The 18,543-nt window shown below is 38.1% G+C and overlaps 1 protein-coding gene across 1 annotated transcript; it reads left to right on the forward strand.

Annotated features, from left to right (window-relative positions):
* The first annotated feature begins 7,151 nt into the window (after positions 1-7,151).
* Positions 7,152-17,251, forward strand: LOC116172754. The gene is made up of 19 exons (XM_031490020.1): positions 7,152-7,681; positions 8,335-8,808; positions 8,873-8,982; positions 9,607-9,648; positions 9,811-10,015; positions 10,394-10,498; positions 10,549-10,761; positions 10,808-10,984; positions 11,034-11,157; positions 11,212-11,414; positions 11,462-11,596; positions 11,653-11,835; positions 15,703-15,849; positions 15,902-16,006; positions 16,061-16,303; positions 16,353-16,541; positions 16,592-16,715; positions 16,766-16,977; positions 17,030-17,251. The coding sequence occupies exons 5-19, from the start codon at positions 9,938-9,940 to the stop codon at positions 17,180-17,182; spliced, it is 2,391 nt and encodes a 796-aa protein (XP_031345880.1). The 5' UTR covers positions 7,152-7,681; positions 8,335-8,808; positions 8,873-8,982; positions 9,607-9,648; positions 9,811-9,937; the 3' UTR covers positions 17,183-17,251.
* The last annotated feature ends 1,292 nt before the right edge of the window (positions 17,252-18,543 follow it).

Below are 18,543 nucleotides of genomic sequence, written 5' to 3' on the forward strand. Positions count from 1 at the left end.
TATTGTGTGATCATGGCTATGGAAATTAACCGATTTAGAGAGACTGAACTCCAATATGAAATTGAGATTAGAGCGGGACAAATGGGGAGTAATATGAACGAAAGTCGTTTAATTCTCAGAAAATTGTTAGAGTTAGAGAAAGCACCTGGTTATGTTGCTCCAGAGTACCCTTTTACCTTTGCTCAGGATTTAGCTGCTCTTACTGAATTGACAGTGATCCTTCAGAATAAGATTGACAATTTTGATGATGCTTTTGGGGGAGGTTCATATTTGTCAATTGTTACCATGCTAGCTCATGCCGACAGACGTTTACGTAGGACTCGCACATTATTGCAGCCTTCTGCTGAACAATTAAGTAAACTTGGGGAATTAGTTGGTTTATTTCGACAATTAAGAGCTTCACTCGATAACAAAGCTTTTCATTTTAACGACTCAATTATGCCTTCAGCAACTGCTGTAGTTTCTTCTACACCTACTAGACGTACTGCAGAACTACAACCAAGATTATCCGTACCGAGTACTCCTGTACATAAATGGGGATTAAAATTTTCCGGGGATAGTAGAGGTGAAACTTTGAATTCATTTATCGACCGAGTTGAGCGAATGGCTCGTGCTCGTGGAGTAGATCATCCAACGTTATTTGAGACCGCCTACGATTTATTTGAAGGTACTGCGAACACCTGGTACAACATTAATTCTCATAAAGCTACTTCATGGGAGCACTTAGTGCAATTACTACGAGATGCATTACTACCACCACACTATGAGGAAGATTTGCTCGACGAAATTAAAGCTCGTTTACAGGGTCAGAATGAAAAAGTAGACATTTATTTTGCAGTAATGCAGGGATTATTTTCACGACTAAAATTACCACCTCCAGAATATGAACAAGTCCGTTTAATTAAACGCAATTTATCACCATTTTATTTGACTAAATTAGGTCCTAATGTTCCTCCGACATTAGATGAACTTTTAATTGAATGCAGACGTTTTGACGATATCAAACATGATTTAGACAGACACCATGCCTTACGCAACCGAACATCATTACCATTACTCGAACCTGGGTTTAGCTGTCCCACCAGTAATCGACAAATGTCACCACGTCCACCTATTTATGCAATGGAAACTCCAAATTCTCCTTGCTTTAATTGCCAAAAATTAGGTCATCATCGTGTTGATTGTCCTGAACCAAGGCAATTATTTTGCTGGAAATGTGGCGCACAAGGCGTTACGGTGCGCAGTTGTTCTTTTTGTTCGGGAAACGCTCCGAGAAACGCTCATTAAGTCGTCGTGACGTTTCTTTAGTACAGGCGACAAAAATTTTGAAAATTTCTTCCAAACCTAAACTTGACTTTTTATTACAGCATGTGGGAAATGACTTGAGACCTTATGTCCAAATTAAAATTTTAGACATTCCTTTTTTGGGATTATTAGATTCTGGCGCTTCACGTTCTTTTATCAATCCCGATACTTTAATTCAATTGCAAATACTCAATTTCAATTTTGTACCGAAAGTTATTTCTTGTACGGTAGCAAATAGCTCCGATGCACATTCGATTGGTTACATCACTGTGCCAATTACCTTAAAGGATCGTACTGTGCTGTTAGATTTGTTGGTGATGCCTGATTTGGTTACTAATTTAATCCTGGGAGTAGATTTTTGGGATAGGATGGGTATCATTCCGAATATTAGCGATGACTGTTGGCATTTTACTTCTTGCACGCCAACTCAACCTAGTGTGGCCATAGTGGAACAGTCTCGTCTCACTGATGAACAACACCCATTCTTTACAAACCCTCTTAGATCTGAAATTTTCGCTCATGGGAGACAAGTTAGGATTAACCCCAGTAGGTAGACACGAGATACGCCTGGTAGAGGGCGCTATTCCTATTAAACAGCGGTACTATCCAGTAAATCCGATTAAACAGAAAATCATTAACGACACCATTGATGAGATGCTTAGGGACAGAGTCATCGAACCATCGAACAGCGGATGGGCTTCACCTGTCTGTCTGATTCCCAAGAAAGACAAAACCTATAGATTTTGTGTGGACTATAGGAAACTTAACTCTTTAACTGAGCGCGACGCTTTTCCTTTGCCCTATATCAATACCATCTTAGACCAATTACGTGACGCTAAATATCTTAGTTCCCTGGACATTAAGTCAGCTTATTGGCAAATAGAGGTTGCTGAGAATTCGCGCCCTTTCACAGCTTTTACTGTGCCTGGTCGTGGTCTTTTCCAATTTCGAAGGATGCCCTTCGGCTTGACTAATGCCCCTGCGACTTTTCAGCGCATTATCGATACCATTTTGGGACCTGAATTGCAACCCAACGTTTTGGTTTATTTGGACGATGTGGTTATTATATCACAAGACTTTGACTCACATTTAAAAATTTTGAACACCGTTTTTGACAAATTAATTGCTGCTGGCTTCACTCTGAATAAAAACAAATGTCACTTCTGCCGTTCAGAACTTAAGTATTTAGGGTATGTTGTGGATTCCTTTGGCTTACACCCAGATCCTGACAAAGTCAAGGCGATTTTAGATATTCCAACACCCACTACGGTGAATGATATACGACGTTTCTTAGGAACTTGCGGTTGGTACCGTAGGTTCATTCCTGATTTTTCAACCGTTCTTGCTCCTTTAACCAGACTTCTTCGGAAAAATGTTAAATTTGAATGGACGTCTGAATGTGAGGAATCTTTTCTCAAATTAAAAGAACTTTTGGCAACTGCACCTGTGCTCAATTGCCCGGATTTTACCAAACCTTTTGTCCTTCAGACCGATGCTTCTGCTTATGGGCTAGGAGCTGTCTTGACTCAAACTTTTCCGGATGGGGAGCGAGTGGTATGTTATTTATCCCGATCATTATCCCGAGCGGAACAAAATTACAGCACGACTGAACGTGAGTGCTTAGCAGTCATTTGGGCGGTAGAGCAACTTCGACATTACCTCGAGGGAGTTTCTTTTACAGTCATTACTGACCACCATTCTCTTTTGTGGTTGCATTCTTTGAAAGACCCCCAAGGACGTTTAGCACGCTGGGCTCTTCGTTTACAGCCGTATACCTTTACTCTTGTCCATCGTAAAGGCAAGGACAATATTGTTCCCGATCTTTTGTCACGTACTGTACCTGTGATCGAAGCTGTACATTCTTCAGATGTTACGGTGGATCCGAACGATTTCAAAACTTCTAAAGACCCTTGGTACCTTGGTATGTTTGAAAGATTAGAGCGAAGTCCTCATAAATATCCCGATTGGCGAGTGAAAGATTCGTTGTTGTATAAATATATCAAGTCCGCTTTACAATCTCATGATTATGAAAAATGGAAACTTGTTGTTCCTTCTGATTTTAGACAATCTCTTATACAAGAGAACCACAATAATGTTACTTCAGGACACCTTGGTGTTTATAAGACCTTTTGGCGCATTCATCACCGATATTATTGGCCGAGAATGAAGTGCGATATTAAGCGTTATATTTCTCGCTGTACCACCTGTGCACAACATAAACCTGAACAACTTCGACCTGCAGGGCTTATGGGTTCACATCCTCAAATTTATGAACCGTGGCAGATGATCAGCTTAGATTTTATTGGTCCTTTACCTCGATCCACTCAAGGGCGAACTCATTTATTAGTTGTTAGTGACTATATGAGTAAATTTGTACTTCTTTTTCCCATAAGGACGGCGAATGCCAAAACTCTTGTCAAATGTATTGAAGATTCTGTATTTCTTGTGTATGGAGCTCCACAATTCCTTATTTGTGACAATGGCGTGCAGATGCGCAGTAGACTTTTCTTAGATCTGTGTGAAAGCTACCGTGTAAAGGTTCGGTTTACTCCTTTTTATCATCCACAGGCTGATCCTGCGGAGAGGGTGAATCGTGTGGTAAAGCAATTGATAGCCACTTACGTTAAGAACAATCACAAACATTGGGACGTTCATTTAGCTTCGATAGCTTGTGCTCTTCGAACTTCTAAGCACGAAACCATAGGTGTGACTCCCTATCGTGCTAATTTTGGGAAAGAATTTCGTATTCGAGGGGACAGCTTCGACACTGACATGACGGACAATGAGCCGATTGACGTAGAACAACGGTTAGCGCAACAGCAAGGACTGTACGACAAAATTATTGCACGCATTAAAGACAGTCATGACCGCAACAAGCAACATTATGACTTACGACGTAGGCATGTTAACTATGAGATAGGAGATTTGGTTTGGCGTAAAAATAAGACTTTGTCTGATGCCACTAAAGATTATTCAGCGAAGTTAGCTCCCAGATTTTTAGGACCATTTACGGTTAGCCGTAAAATGGGGTATTTGACCTATGAGTTGAAAGATTCTAATGGTAAATCTTCTGGAACGTGGCACGTCCAGGATCTCAAACCTTATATTGAACCCGATGATCATGGTTAGACATTTATTGTCGCCGGATTGCTTGTTTGTTGACGATTTTGAACCACTAATTTTGACGTATTCTTATTCTTGGATTTGACTTTGATATATGTATTTATATGTTATATGTTCCATATTTCTTCTTCTTCTTACTCTTCGGGAGGTAGGTTGGGCATAGGGGATGGTTTCTAGGATCATAGCTTAAGACCTGCTAGGGGGGGATTTTCTTCTTTTCTCCCGATCCATTTCCTCTTTTTTCTTCCTTTTTCTATTTGCACCTCGACCACTTCTTTTCTTCTAATTTCCACAGGGGAGATTTGGGAGAGGTTGCCCTTTTCTTTTCACTTTCCTATTTTTCTATCTTTTTCTACTCTTCTTTCTTCCGTTCCACAGAGTGTATGTTCGTATGAATGGATGTATGAGTGATACACAAGAGGAAGGGGGTGGGTGCGCCTTCCCTGTGCGAGCCTCGGTGACCATGGGACCCCTGGAATCGGCATGAATGAGTTTTTTTTTTCTCCGCAAATGTGATTTCTTCTTTCTCTCTTACTGTCTTCTATCCATAGCACCTTCTTCATTTCATTGCGCTAGTGCATGGTGGAGTTGGGTTGGAAAGGTACCTTCTTTTTGGGGGTTTCCTTCTACACTTTTTCGGCAAGGGGGTCAAAATTTGGGCTTTTGTGTCGTTTTTAGTCAGGGAGGGGGGTTTCTTTATTTTGGGGATTTTGGTGCTGCATCACTTGAAACTGTAGGGTTTCTTTCTTCTGGGTGGGCACTGGATTTGGTTTTCTTGGGGGTGACTAGTAGTTGGATTGGGGTTGTGGGAAAGGGGTTGCTATTGTCATGATACCCGACGGCGCGAGATTCCATCTTTACGCGAGGGCATGTCAATACCCGATTTTGCATACCTTTTCCGCTGCTGGAGAACCTGGGAAAATTCTTTGAAGGTGAAATTCTTTGGGGGGGAGTTTTTTTTACACTGGGGTGGGTTTTCGGGTTTTCAATTTGTTTGCTTCCTTTTCGAGTGTGTGTGCTGGGTTTTTCGATCGTCGGAAAACTTGTAGTTTCCCTCCTGTCGAAGGAGAGGGGGGGTGTAACAGTTTAGTTTATTTATATTCAAATTTCAAAATTACCGCTTGCTACGTTAGGCAGGATATAGGTGAGATGGCGTCACTTGTACGCGTGCTTCTTTCCTCGCGCAGAATCGCGTAATTTTTTCACTTCATTTCCGTTTTAAAGCCAACGAGGTTGTACTTGTAGAGCGTGGCATTGTGAATTCTTCTAAAACCAGTGGGTAATATTTGCCATCATTCACGTAAAATCTCTGGCAATTTTACCTGTTTATTGGCGTTGTCGAGTAGAGTAACTCAGAAGCCGTTTTCTCCATTGTGAGGCTATATCTGGTGGAAGTTCATCGCCCTACCTACATGTAAGTGAAATGGCGTTGGCTTTCTTTTACGTTATGTTATCTAAAATTCTTTCAGATTCACAACCTCTTGGATAATTTCCATATTTCATTGATTTAAGTATTTTTCATTACCCTCCTGACGATTTCAGGTATGTTATTAAAAATCTCGTTAAGGGAGTGTTACATCTTCATTACTTTTAGGGGGTCCATGTAGTAGATCAATCCATGTAGTAGATCAATCCATGTAGTAGATCAATCCATGTAGTAGATGAATTCTTGTACCGATCAATCCATGTAGTAGATGAATTCTTGTACCGATCAATCCATGTAGTAGATGAATCCTTGTATGTAAATGAATTTGCATCTTGCGAATATTCTGGAGTACGAACACCTGTTGATACCGGCGTACCACCGAGTAGATAAGCGCTAACACCTAAACGATACCGGGAGCGACCAGCTGATTGTGGAATTTTCGGAAGATACGATCTTTTACACAACCTTTTTTATTTGCTTCAATACCGTTAATCTAGTGTAACCTTCCGACGATTTATGATTGGAGCTTTGTATTTTGTTCGCATCAAGTGTTTGAGGTCGTGACTCTCTTCAAGAGCAACGCACCTGTATTTAACGTATGGGTAAACGAGCCGGCTACGAGTAAGCTATTTTTGGCCCTTCCGGCTCATATAATCGTTCCGAGCGTTGTAGCTTGGGGTTTGTTTTTGTGTTACAGAACTGGAACTTCGAAGGAGAGCTCTTTTTCGGAGAAGACAGCGTATGTGTTATTCAAGGTAAGATTTTTAATTTACTTGTACCCAGTGTTGCCTATATGAGTTGTTATTCGGGTTAACTTAATTCAATCTTTGAATCCATTGAAATCTTAACTACATTTTTGCTCGATCATTGTTGTAGGGGTCTGGTAACGTAATTATTAGGGAAGTGTTCATGAATTTATTTGGGGATTATTTTTGTCATTTAAAGTATTTGTTATTGTCGTATTGAAGATACATTTTATTTGCCGATCCTGCACCGTTTTGTCAGGATTAATAAATCAGAATTGCTCGTAGTGAATTTATTATTTGGCTCTCTTGTGTTTTCCCAATTTCTATACAGGAGAGGTCAGAATTTGTGCAAAATTGGGTGGCGCTCAACTAATCATTTCTAGTGACTACCAAAGATCAAAAACTTATGTTATATGCCCAAACGAACAAACCGCTGTGGAAGATTCTCATCTCGAGCCCTTCTTTTAATTAAGAATCTGAGCTAGCTGGCCGTTTATGCGGCGGGGTTTGAGTTTTACAGCGCCGAACTAACCTCACGTTATAAAAGTTAAGGTATGGTGTGGAATTTTTTATGATCAAATCATCGGCTCACATTAGTTGAACATATTTTGGAAAATTTTGTCTTATACCATTTCTTAATACGATAGAGTTAGAACTACGTAATAATTTCCTTTGGCATCAAAACGGCTGCCCTGCTCATTGCACAGCCTTGCTGAGACAATGACCGCATGATCAATTTGTACATTTTTCACCTTCACGTTAAATTTCAGATTTCGCAATCTGAATCTAAGGAATATTTTTTCAGGATAAACGTACATGCTTCTTAAATGAAGTAAATGATCGAACTTTGACTCAAAATTACTTAAAGCTTTACTCAAAATTGTGGTGACATACCCCTCACATCTGAAAGAATAACACTATGGATAATGGAAAGACTAGATTCCGATGGCGGAGTAGCGCATTGACGTGTCGGGTTTTTGCACTGTTGTTTTTTACGTATATGCAATTTACTATTTTATGGGTTGTTTTGTTTTACATAAATTGAATTAAGTTTACTAATTACGCATCAGGCTGGTAGTAGGTAAATTATATTAACTTAGCTGAAATAATAATTTAATTCCTCCTCTTTCACTCATATTTTAATTTTATCACTTCGTCAATATTCATTGAAGTGTTTCAAAGAAAGTTATACTGGTTTAGTGGAGCCTCTGAGCTCCCAACGTGGGTTCCGTAAACCTCAGGCCATTTCAACACCTAATACCGGTCCGCGTTTCCGTGGTCAATCAGTGCCGAGTACTGCCATTTATTCGTTCGCTCGTAGTAGACCGAAGATTAAGGGCTCAGTCAACGGAAATAGTTAGCATAAGCACGCCCTCGGCTTAGTCATTTAACGAAACATAAAATGTCATACAAAGCCAATAAAATCTTGTCTAAAAAAATTGAGAGCCGCTTGCATGCTTAGTAGGCATCCATCTAGATAACTGGCATAAAACTCGAAGAAGCAACCTGACATGGTTTCAAGAACCCAGGTGTTTTACTATCACGATAAGCCAGAACGCGTAACATCCGGTTGTATTGTTTATCAGGCTGCCTTTGCGTACATGCGAGTGTGTGGTGCGTCGCTTTGGCTTAGATTAACGGATGAAATCCAGTTTGTAATGCAAGCGACTCGTTTAGTATTTAATCATGAACACACGAACCTCAATTCTGTGCTAAAAACCAATTATTTTGTAGGATTGTGTGGAACGAAGCACCCGTTACGCTTTGACGTTTACCCGTTTTAATCATCATTCTGTAGATGAACACCCGGTATCTAGAAGTGTCTAGAGTTTTAATCAGGCGCTTCGTTATGAAAGTGTCGCGTCGAAAGTATTTGTGTTGGTTGAAGATATAAAAGCCAAAGCTAATTGATTTAATTTGTAGAGTTGTGTTCCATCCGCCTCCGTTACCGTAATTCACGTGGCAATTGATCCGCCGTTTGCAACCGTTCCCATCAAGATATTTCAATTGTCTTTGTTGCGTCCGAAAGCTGTCCTTTAGAGGTGGATGGAAAATTAGTATTTCAGAATTTCTCGTTAAGCCATTATTAACAGGTTTACGCCGTTATCAGCTTGATAGCGCCGACACCACCGGTTGGTCCCATCATTCGAACTAACAATAGATATTAATTGGATTACTGATTTTAGAATTTTCAATCCGGCCAATTAAGTAAGTGAAATTAACAGTAGTTAAATAAAAGTGCTGCCAAGTGGGACCAATTACAAATTTTTAGGACGTCATCAGGCCGCACAATCAATCAAAGAAGTCTTAATTTTTGGATGTAGATAGCTGAATACGCTGGCTGACTGGGAACTTCCATGGTATAGCCGAATTTTATATAAGGTAAACGCTTAAGTATTTTTCCATTGCTTGATTTACCGAAACGTAAGAAACCTTTTGCCTTTGGTGTTGAACCGTATTTAAATCACTTCTGTTGAGTTAACCCGAGTCTGCTAAGACCGATTCGTCAAACCGCTGCTACCGCCGACCTTTACCAGGAGCGAGACCGTACTCTTGGTGGCGCTCGAGTCGTTCAACTTAATGTGTTAATATAATTACCATTTCACTATTCTGGAACGCCCGTACACTTTCAAATTGCCTAGGAAGATTATTTCTTCCAGGGCGCATTTATTGTAAAATGTTTGTGTGGATTGTAATTGAAAAATAGTTTATTTCCAACAGGTTTATTAAGGAATAAATGTAAATAACTCTCATTATGTTTTCAATTTACCTTGTCTCTGTGCTACTTTAAATAAAAGAACTGGGAAGGGACGAGCTCTAAAATTGTAACTTGAAATACCAAAGACAAAGACAAGACTGACTCGATGCTGCATGATAATTGAGTTAATTTTTGATCGTCCTTCTGCAAGGTATCTTAAAACTAATGGTCAACTTTAATAACTTAACAGAACCTAATAAAATTAATAAGCGTCAATTGATAATATCTAATTTGAGTTTCATTTTCAGCAGGATCGCCGGACAACATTTTACGACCACTACCATCACGCTGTAAGTACGACTCTGCTTAATAAAGTAGATTAATATACTTAATTCAATGTTCGCATAATGTGTCAAGTATAAAACTGAAAAAAAAACGGATTGCTTATCACAATTGCATTGCACGTTCAAACTATAATTGTGTATATTTATTTCTGATAAATGGTATCACAGGTGTATTTGCGTTTGGCATGGATGAGGATTTGAACTGTAGATAGAAAATTTGATTTTGTCGCGACCAAAGGAGGGGAATTTCACACTGCTGCATTAAACTTAGTATACATTACTGATACATAGTAAAATGTCCACTCTACTTTTTCTGTTATTAACAACATTCTTTAAATGTTCAGAAGTAGGCCAGCTGGAGTTAGTAGTAGCTGTAAGTATTACCAAATTCATTTTTTTTAACAATTTCCATCTAATAACGTTAACTAGAATACTGACAGATTTTAAACCATGGCCGTGTATTTTACTCAGTGGTCACAAAGTGTATACATTTAATCAATAAAAAAAAATGTAATTGCTCATTTCAACTTCCGGGTGAAAAACTTGTGGCGGTCTGCCTTTCGCTACCGGTAGGTTAAATTTTTTCAGGTCAAGTTGTTATTCATTGGTATCATTTGTAACTTTTTTATCGAATACGTAATCCCAGCAATTAAAAACAGAATGACGTTTGGATCAATTATTGCAATAATTATATTAATATGTTAATTATATAAGTAATCAAGAACAGGCAAAGATTAAATATATCGCATAGATTTTCAGGCATGGAGATAGAACGAAAGATGCAATGACATTTTACCCCAAGGATCCTTACAATAATGTCACCTACTATCCGTATGGTCTAGGACAACTTACCGATGTAAGTGGAATAGTACATTTTTTCCTACAGCGTTACTTGGAGTTTTGTAGGAAGGTAAGTTGAGGTCATTTTTCCTAGGACAACAACTTAGAAGGAAATATGATAATTATTTGAGTCCGAAATACACAACGGAGGAAGTGGACGCTGCCAGTACTCATTACAAAAGAACCAAAGACACTCTCAAATTTGTTGTTGAGGGTTTATTCAGCACCGGTGTGCAAAATCCAAACGATTGGAAAATCTTACCGGAAAAATATATCAATGTAAGGTGTACGAAAATGCCTTTACGAGTCTCATACTAGATTGCAGCCATTTGGCAAATGCCCGCGATATCTTCAAATTTATGAGCAGTACGAAAGTTCTGGTGCGGGTCGCAAAGTTTTAGGCAAATACGAACCATACTTTCCGTACATTGTACAACATACTGGCCTTAATATAACAAAACTATTTGACTTGTTACTTCTTTATGCCTGTCTACGTAGCGAGGTAGGTATGAGGCGAGATCTACGCTTGTCAATTGTAGTCCCTTCTGCAGGAAGAATGGAAATTGAAATTACCCAAATGGACGTCACTTGTGTACAAAAATTACTTGCGCTCTGCCACACAAGACTTCTTTACGATAACTGCTTCGGTCTCGGCACTGCACCCACTGTACGGAGGTAGTAATTTTTACATTCAGATTGATGTGAATGTGATATGCTTTTACACTGTAGGTGTCTTAATGAAAATAATTTTGGATAATATGCATAAGAAAGTTACCAGCTCAACGAACCACAAGCTACACTTATATTCAGTACATGATCTTAATATAGTTTCACTCTTGGGAGTCATGAACATATATCGCCCACATCTTGTTCCATATTCAGCTTGTATAGTAATGGAGTTGCACAAGATAAGCGGGATCTATTATGTAAAGGTAAACTAAAAACGTCACTTTCTATAATGATACCTATTTTTCTTTAGGTACTATATCAAGAATATACACCAGGGCATTTCAAAGAGATAACCATACCGGGATGTGACGTTCTGTGTCCCATTGGAAGATTTCGTGAGATACTTGCACAAAACCTTCCGGGAGAAGAGGATAATTGCAACATAGTAAATACCAGTTGAAGACATGTGCACTGTATTATATTTATGTTTTTATTTCTTAGTGCCTATTACTTCAGAAACTTATCACAAAAGTGATGGTTGTAATAAATAAATCGAAATTAAAAGGCTACCACTATGGACCGGGTGTAAATCGAAAAGTGGAACATAGGCGTTTAACATGGGAAATTACTTTTTCTTTGCGCAAACGTTTCCTAATTATTTTACGCAAAAATACTTCAAATAAAAGTTATAGAGATATAAATTCTGCGTCTAAATCATGTGAAACGATTATTCTACCTCTCTTGTACGCGAAAAAATTAATTATAAAGATTCTGTTTTCACAAGTTTTTAGTCTAAGCAGCCATGGACTATGATAAAAGAAAAACATAGTCCATGGCTAGGTACTTAGACTAAAAACTCGTGAAAACAGAATCTTTATAATTAATTTTTTCGCATACAAGAAGAGGTAGAATAATCGTTTCACATGATTTAGATGCAGAATTTAAATCTCTATAACTTTTATTTGAAGTAAAAGTACCTAAGTAAAATAATTAGGAAACGTTTGCGCAAAGAAAAAGTAATTTCCCATGTTAAACGCCTATCTCCACTTTTCGATTTACACCCTGTACATGGCAATTTCACTTTTACAATTAAATAAACAAATCCAAATAATCAATTTATAAAGCGATCAACCAAATTAACTCTTAAAAAATTAAATTCCACGACAGGGTGAACCATTATTATTATAGATGTCAGGCACAAAACCTCTGCATGTCGTTGTTTACACAACAATACATTAGCTTCCCTTAGGTTCAGTTGAACCCGGGAAGTTTCAACAACCGACCCGAAGTTTAAGGCAACGAAGTTGTATCGTGCACAATCCAACCGGCACACAGACTTACGGAGAAATATGTTGTATTAAAACCTGAAGACATGGGAAATCGGGCCGAGTTAAGAAAAAGAGCGACAAACAGCTACCCCTAAATGCTAGGGATAAGCTGATTCTTTTAGTATGTTCAAAACAGCAGTGGTGTACAATATATTTATCAGATTGGTGCTATCGATGCGTTCAAATTATTTATGTAATATACTCCTAGAGTATTATTAAAATATAATTAGAAATACCTCTACGGGCTTATATGACCTCCTACGTCGACGATCAGCATTAGCGAGGCGAAATGTAGAAATGCTAAATAATATATAAAATAACTCTGCATTGACCGGGAATCGAACCCGGGCCGCCCGCGTGACAGCTACAACGATTAGACAAACGACGACGACGATGGTTCGCATCTTAATAACGGGCGATCAAAAATGAGTAGCGGTCGAGTCGCCTTTTCACATGTAAACAAAAATTTCAAAGGTGACTCGACAGCAACACATTTTTGATCGCATAGTAGACTAAAAATACTAGCCCCTACGGGCCTGTGTGACATCCTACGTTAACGATCAGCGTCCATATCAACATCAGTCTGGTGAAATGTATAAATGCTAATATTAAATTAAAAACGTCCTGCGTCGGCCGGGACCAGCCATGGTGACTAAACTATCCCATACATTGTCTTCACCTACTTTCCGTATGGAATAGTCAATATTGTCGCTCGAGGTTGTCCAGAACGACCGTATGAATGCAACCTCCTAAAAAATTGACAATACGACTGAAAACCTGTGCGGCTAAACCTGATCCGGCGTAAAAAACCTGGTTACCTAGTGGACTTGTCCGACGGCAATCAGGCGCCTGATCTGAACCCGACAGTGCGAAGAGTCTTATTCACAAAACTGCACTACTGCTCATCAGTTTTTCATTAGATCCGGAACCTGACCGGTCAAACCTGATAGTGCGAAAGGAGTCTATGGATAATGATTGTGCATTCTAATGACATCTGTCATTCTTATGACACATGCACGATATAAAATGACGTTCAGACATATGACAATTTTGTTTTTATGGAAACGATCGCGACGGCAAAGCTTAAGCTTGCTATTTTTGACGTCTCTATATTAAATTCAGAATTGTCAGAAGCTTTACAATGATTTATATGGCTTCTGCTATAAAATAAAGTTTTGTAATATACACGACGATAAATGGAAACTAACCGTCTGGTAAAAGTTAATTAACTCGTGGCTACGCGACTCATGAAATAACATCCTTTTATCGTCTTGTATAATAAATGACTATTTATATATCATTGCAACCCTAAGTAAAGTTTAGTGACAATTATGTAGCATTTTTCAATTATCTTTCTCATTCTATAAAAACCTGTAGTAGGTTAGTTCAATGGAATTTCCGTATTTTCATTAGTTTGAGATAAATAAAGAGTTAGATAAATTTGTGTACCTTGATGTATTTGTACTCTCATTTCGCTCCAGTGCAATAGCCCTTCTAGCTCATTTATTTTTATAATAATAATAGTAATAAGTTTCAACATTACAAAAACGCGTACCGTGTAGCTAGAATTATGGTTGGGTGGTGATCCGTCTTTCCCTATAACTAGTAACTACTACATCCAGTTTCTCTTTTCCATGGTGGTCTATGAAATAAAAATAAAAGGTCAACATTATAATCCTACGCAGGTGAATCAACCAAAAAGAATATTGTATACAGGGTGTCGAAACCCCTATTACACTTTTGCGATCAGACAAATACTTTTCAAGATACGAGGTTGCAAAAAAAATTTTACTCGGGAACAGTATCTAAGATGAGCAGAGTATACAAGTATTAACACTTGCAGTAAAATGGCATAGTGATTAGTGGTTTTTCACGCAAGAATGTATGGGAGACGGCAAATGTGAAAAACTCAATGCGCCCAAACCATGCAAATTGTTGTTACTCTTGTAAATTGTGTTAAATCCGCACTATGCCTAATATTTGAAGAAAAATCTAGTCGATGATTCGTACAGAGTATTGTAATCTGGATTATTACTTACCTACTATTTTGTGGATTCGGGGATATCATTTATTTAGTTAGTTTAATACTAATAAAGCATAAGATGGTACTTAGTTGAGTGTAAGGGATGTGTTGTCCAAAATATACACCCTCATTACTTTAACAGTGCAGGCACGTTTTGAAGTATTTCTGATAATCTTGGAAATGAAAAATCAAACTGGATATTATTAGCGAGTGGACTTAAATACATAATTAAAGTCGTGACCAGTTCATTTAAAGGGATGAGGTCAAAAAGTTGAAAACGAGGTAAAATATGGCCCTCTTCTTAGGGGATTTTTTTTTCTTTAAAAAAATGTGATGGTTTTGTCCGTCTGTCCGCCTCTTCTAATTGGAGAACGAAAAGAAACAGCGATGTCAAACTTTCGTCAATAGGAAAACAATTTTCGCTAACAATAAAAACTGTATACTTAGAAACCTTTTTGTACAGTTTCATTGGATGGTTGGGCGTCACACTTCCCATAAGAGCCAATGCCCTTTATGATTCCTAATAAATAAAACGCATTGCTAACAAAAGGTTGAAGTTGAAGCTAAGATTAATTGTAACGTAGCAATTGAATTTAAATGAAAATTGAGTAGAGGAACCTCACCTTCAATTTGTCGAATTCGCTTACTTGGAGCAAAAAAATGAAAATTTGAGGAAGACAAAGGTTTTTTTATTTTAAATTACATCCTCCACATAGTGAAAGAGACACCAAACAAATCCCCTTACCCTCATAGCCACTCAATCAATTTTTTGAATAGAAAATTTTATATTCAAAGGTGAAATATAAATATCAGCCAACTTTATACTTTAATCTAATCGAGGAAATAAAAAGTACTAATGGAATTACGATTAGGTACATACGCCACTTTACCAGGTAGCAACGACTTAAAAGCATCACCACTAAATCCAGATAACGCCAAGGATCTTTCAGATGAAAACCACTTTGGAATAGTGTATTGCGTTTTGAGTAAACATCAACGCTTTCTAATTGGCAATAAAGATGAAAAGAAGTAAATATTATTAAATACGTGGTTGAGATTTATATGGACACCGAAAACATCAATGTCAATTTTGATAGCAGGTTAAGCACATTTTACAACCTGTTTCCCCCGAAACAGACGGGAAAACAAATTAGACGTGTGATAAGATAATTTGACATCAAACACCCATAAATATAAAAGAATAAGCAATTACTGTCGTGTTTTTTCTCTAAAGGTGACGAGATGACTCTAATATTAAAATATATTGTGAATATTTTAATATTTTTAGCGCTGGATTGCATGGTTGCATACTGCGCAAATGAGAAAACCGTTCAAATGGTATTTGGGGTAAGCCAAAATAGAAAGTTCATAAAGATATGTTAAGCTTAACAAATTCTAGGTCTTCCGACATGGAGATCGCACTACTGACGCCGGTACACTGTATCCCAACGATCCATATATTAACGAAACGTACGAACCCTATGGACTGGGCGAGCTCACTAACGTAAGTCATTTTCTTTAAATTGAAACTAGAATGACTCAGGAATAAAAACTGCAGAAAGGCAAAATGAGAGAATATAGGCTTGGCCAACTGCTACGTGCGAGATATGCATTGCTACTGGGAAAGCAATACAAAAAAGGAAAAGTAAGGGCAGTCAGTACTGATTACAGCAGAACACAGGAGTCGTTGGAATTGGTCTTGGCAAGTCTGTATCCTCCTCGTTGGACACAGTTGGCATGGAATCGATGGTTGAATTGGAACCCAATCGCTTACGATATTGCATCACACGTAACCAATCGAGTAAGTACTGCAACCATCGAGAACTGTTAGCATATTTTCCACTTTGCAGTTGCTTAGCATTGCCATTTTGTACTGCCCTCGTTACGTTCAACTCTTCGACGCCTATTCCAAAAGTGAAGAAGGTCAGCAGATCGAAAGCATGTTCAACTCACAATACGAGTACATATCTAACCACTCTGGTTTAAACGTCACCAAACTATTTGACCTATTTCGATTATACTTCTGCTTAGTTTCTGAAGTAAGTATACCTTTGTTGTTCGACAGCGATAGTGTTGAACGGGGTTGTAGAGCGAATGGGGTTTGACACTTCCGGAATGGACTAAGCAAGTTTTTCCGGGATATTTAACCAGGACAACTAAGAAAAATTACGAAATGCTTGTTGCTGCACCACAACTAAATCAACTGTTTGGGGGTAATTTGCTTCAACATACTTAATGACTTTGTGATTAAGGTAGTCCTTAGGATTTCTTCTTGAAGACATTATTAGTGAAATGAGGGCAAAAATGAACGAGAATGGTACCCTAAAGGAGCGTAAAATTAACCTATATTCTGGTCACGAGCTTAACATTGCTGCTATACTAGGCGCCATGGATGTGTTTTTTCCTCATATACCCCCTTATGGCGCATGCGTACTTATTGAGCTTCATAGGCATGACGATAATTATTATGTTCTGGTAAAGCGTGTCATATATGCGTATACACTGTTTATAGTGGGGCTACTTCTAGATTTTCTACCAGGATTATTCATCTATGACGCTACAACCACTGACCATACCCGGGTGCACGTTTGAATGTCCTTTTGAAGACTTTGTAAACTTGTTGCAAAAAAATCTTCCAGACAAGCAAAATGGAGACCCTTGCTTAATAACCGGAGATTAGCACTGTTTCAGTTTTTATCTTGAAACCACCCGATTTTAATCAGTTAGTTTTATTAAAAATTTTCAATTATTTGACTACCTATTTTTAAAGTTTGTAATACTATATTCAAACAACAATTCTACGCAGCTTTTGTATTCTAGATTGTAGTATTGGCATTAGGGAATTAAGGCTTCAGTTCATCCAAAGCAAAGTGGCCACGGATGGATAAGGATAATGCGATGTTTGTTCTGCACAGACCATACAACGCCGTGGAAAAATAAAAAATTTCGATGTTGTTTATTTACGACTTCTATTCTATAGTAGAGGAGTCCCATAGGGAATTTGGAGATTTACTCGAGCGCGTCAGATTAAAAATACATGTTGAAAAGTGTGCATTTCAATAATCTGACGATTTAACCGACAGGCAAGGGAGTGAGAAGGTGACAAACTTCCAAAAAAAATGTTACCTTGACATTCTGGAACACGTTGGGGTTTTTTTTTAATTTTGAAGAGGAAATAAGTCAAGAAATACAGAATAAATACAATCTGTCGATTTCCACAAGCCAAAGTAGAACAAATCCCCAATAAAGTTTAGTGCGTTGAGCAGGTGAAGCATGTCGGCTGACTTGAAATCATATAAACGAGGCGTTCGTGTCATAAATTATACGTACATCGGACTCGAATAAATCCAGATTTTACTATTCCCCACCATGCAAACCGGCAGAGGTACCTCCAATATCAGAAGTAAAAAAGGGAAGGAAGTAGAGGGAGAAGAATGAGTTTTATTACAAGAAACGAATGCAAAATTTAAGAAAGACAATAAAAAATAAAAATATTCTACATAAGAGAGAGAAATGAGGAGGGCATTATATTGGTAAGAGATAAAACAAGTGCATCAGGTAAAGTGCATTTTTTAAAACCGAAATAGCTTAGGCATATTATTGGTAAATGATTAATGAGAAGAGGGCTCTTTATACATAAACATTTAAAGATCGCCTGCCATACATTCAAAATTTACGCTATTTAATGCAAGAGGAATCAAGAGCTTAGAGAAATTCTCCGAAATATTAAGTTTTCCCTTTCATTAGAGTTCCATGAACGATAAAACCAGCCCCCTCTCCTGTTTTGGCAAGGGAATATAGAAAAGGGCGGTAGTGGTCGGTATTGCCAAAAATTTCAGGACTTTAGGACCATTTCGCTAAAAGTAGTTTAACACGGCAGAAGTGGGTCCGGACAGACAGACGGACGGAAAACGCGCAGACAATAGCACTTTTTTTTAATTCTTAAAAAAACAAACTGGAATAGGGGATATAGTAGGATTGGTGTCAATGTGTCATGGTGTCAATGAGAAAGGGCCAACAACAGAGAATGTCAAGAGATAA

This window comes from Photinus pyralis, unplaced genomic scaffold, assembly GCF_008802855.1.
Source record: "Photinus pyralis isolate 1611_PpyrPB1 unplaced genomic scaffold, Ppyr1.3 Ppyr1.4_LG5, whole genome shotgun sequence".
Classification (NCBI taxonomy): domain Eukaryota; kingdom Metazoa; phylum Arthropoda; class Insecta; order Coleoptera; family Lampyridae; genus Photinus; species Photinus pyralis.

What these genes read in the sequence shown, in the direction of transcription:
- LOC116172754 (XM_031490020.1), top strand. Translation starts at nt 9,938, where the DNA reads ATGTCCACTCTACTTTTTCTGTTATTAACAACATTCTTTAAATGTTCA. An exon ending in TACCGGAAAAATATATCAAT is followed by an intron (nt 10,762 to 10,807) that starts GTAAGGTGTACG and finishes ACTAGATTGCAG; the next exon opens with CCATTTGGCAAATGCCCGCG. An exon ending in CCGTTCAAATGGTATTTGGG is followed by an intron (nt 15,850 to 15,901) that starts GTAAGCCAAAAT and finishes AACAAATTCTAG; the next exon opens with GTCTTCCGACATGGAGATCG.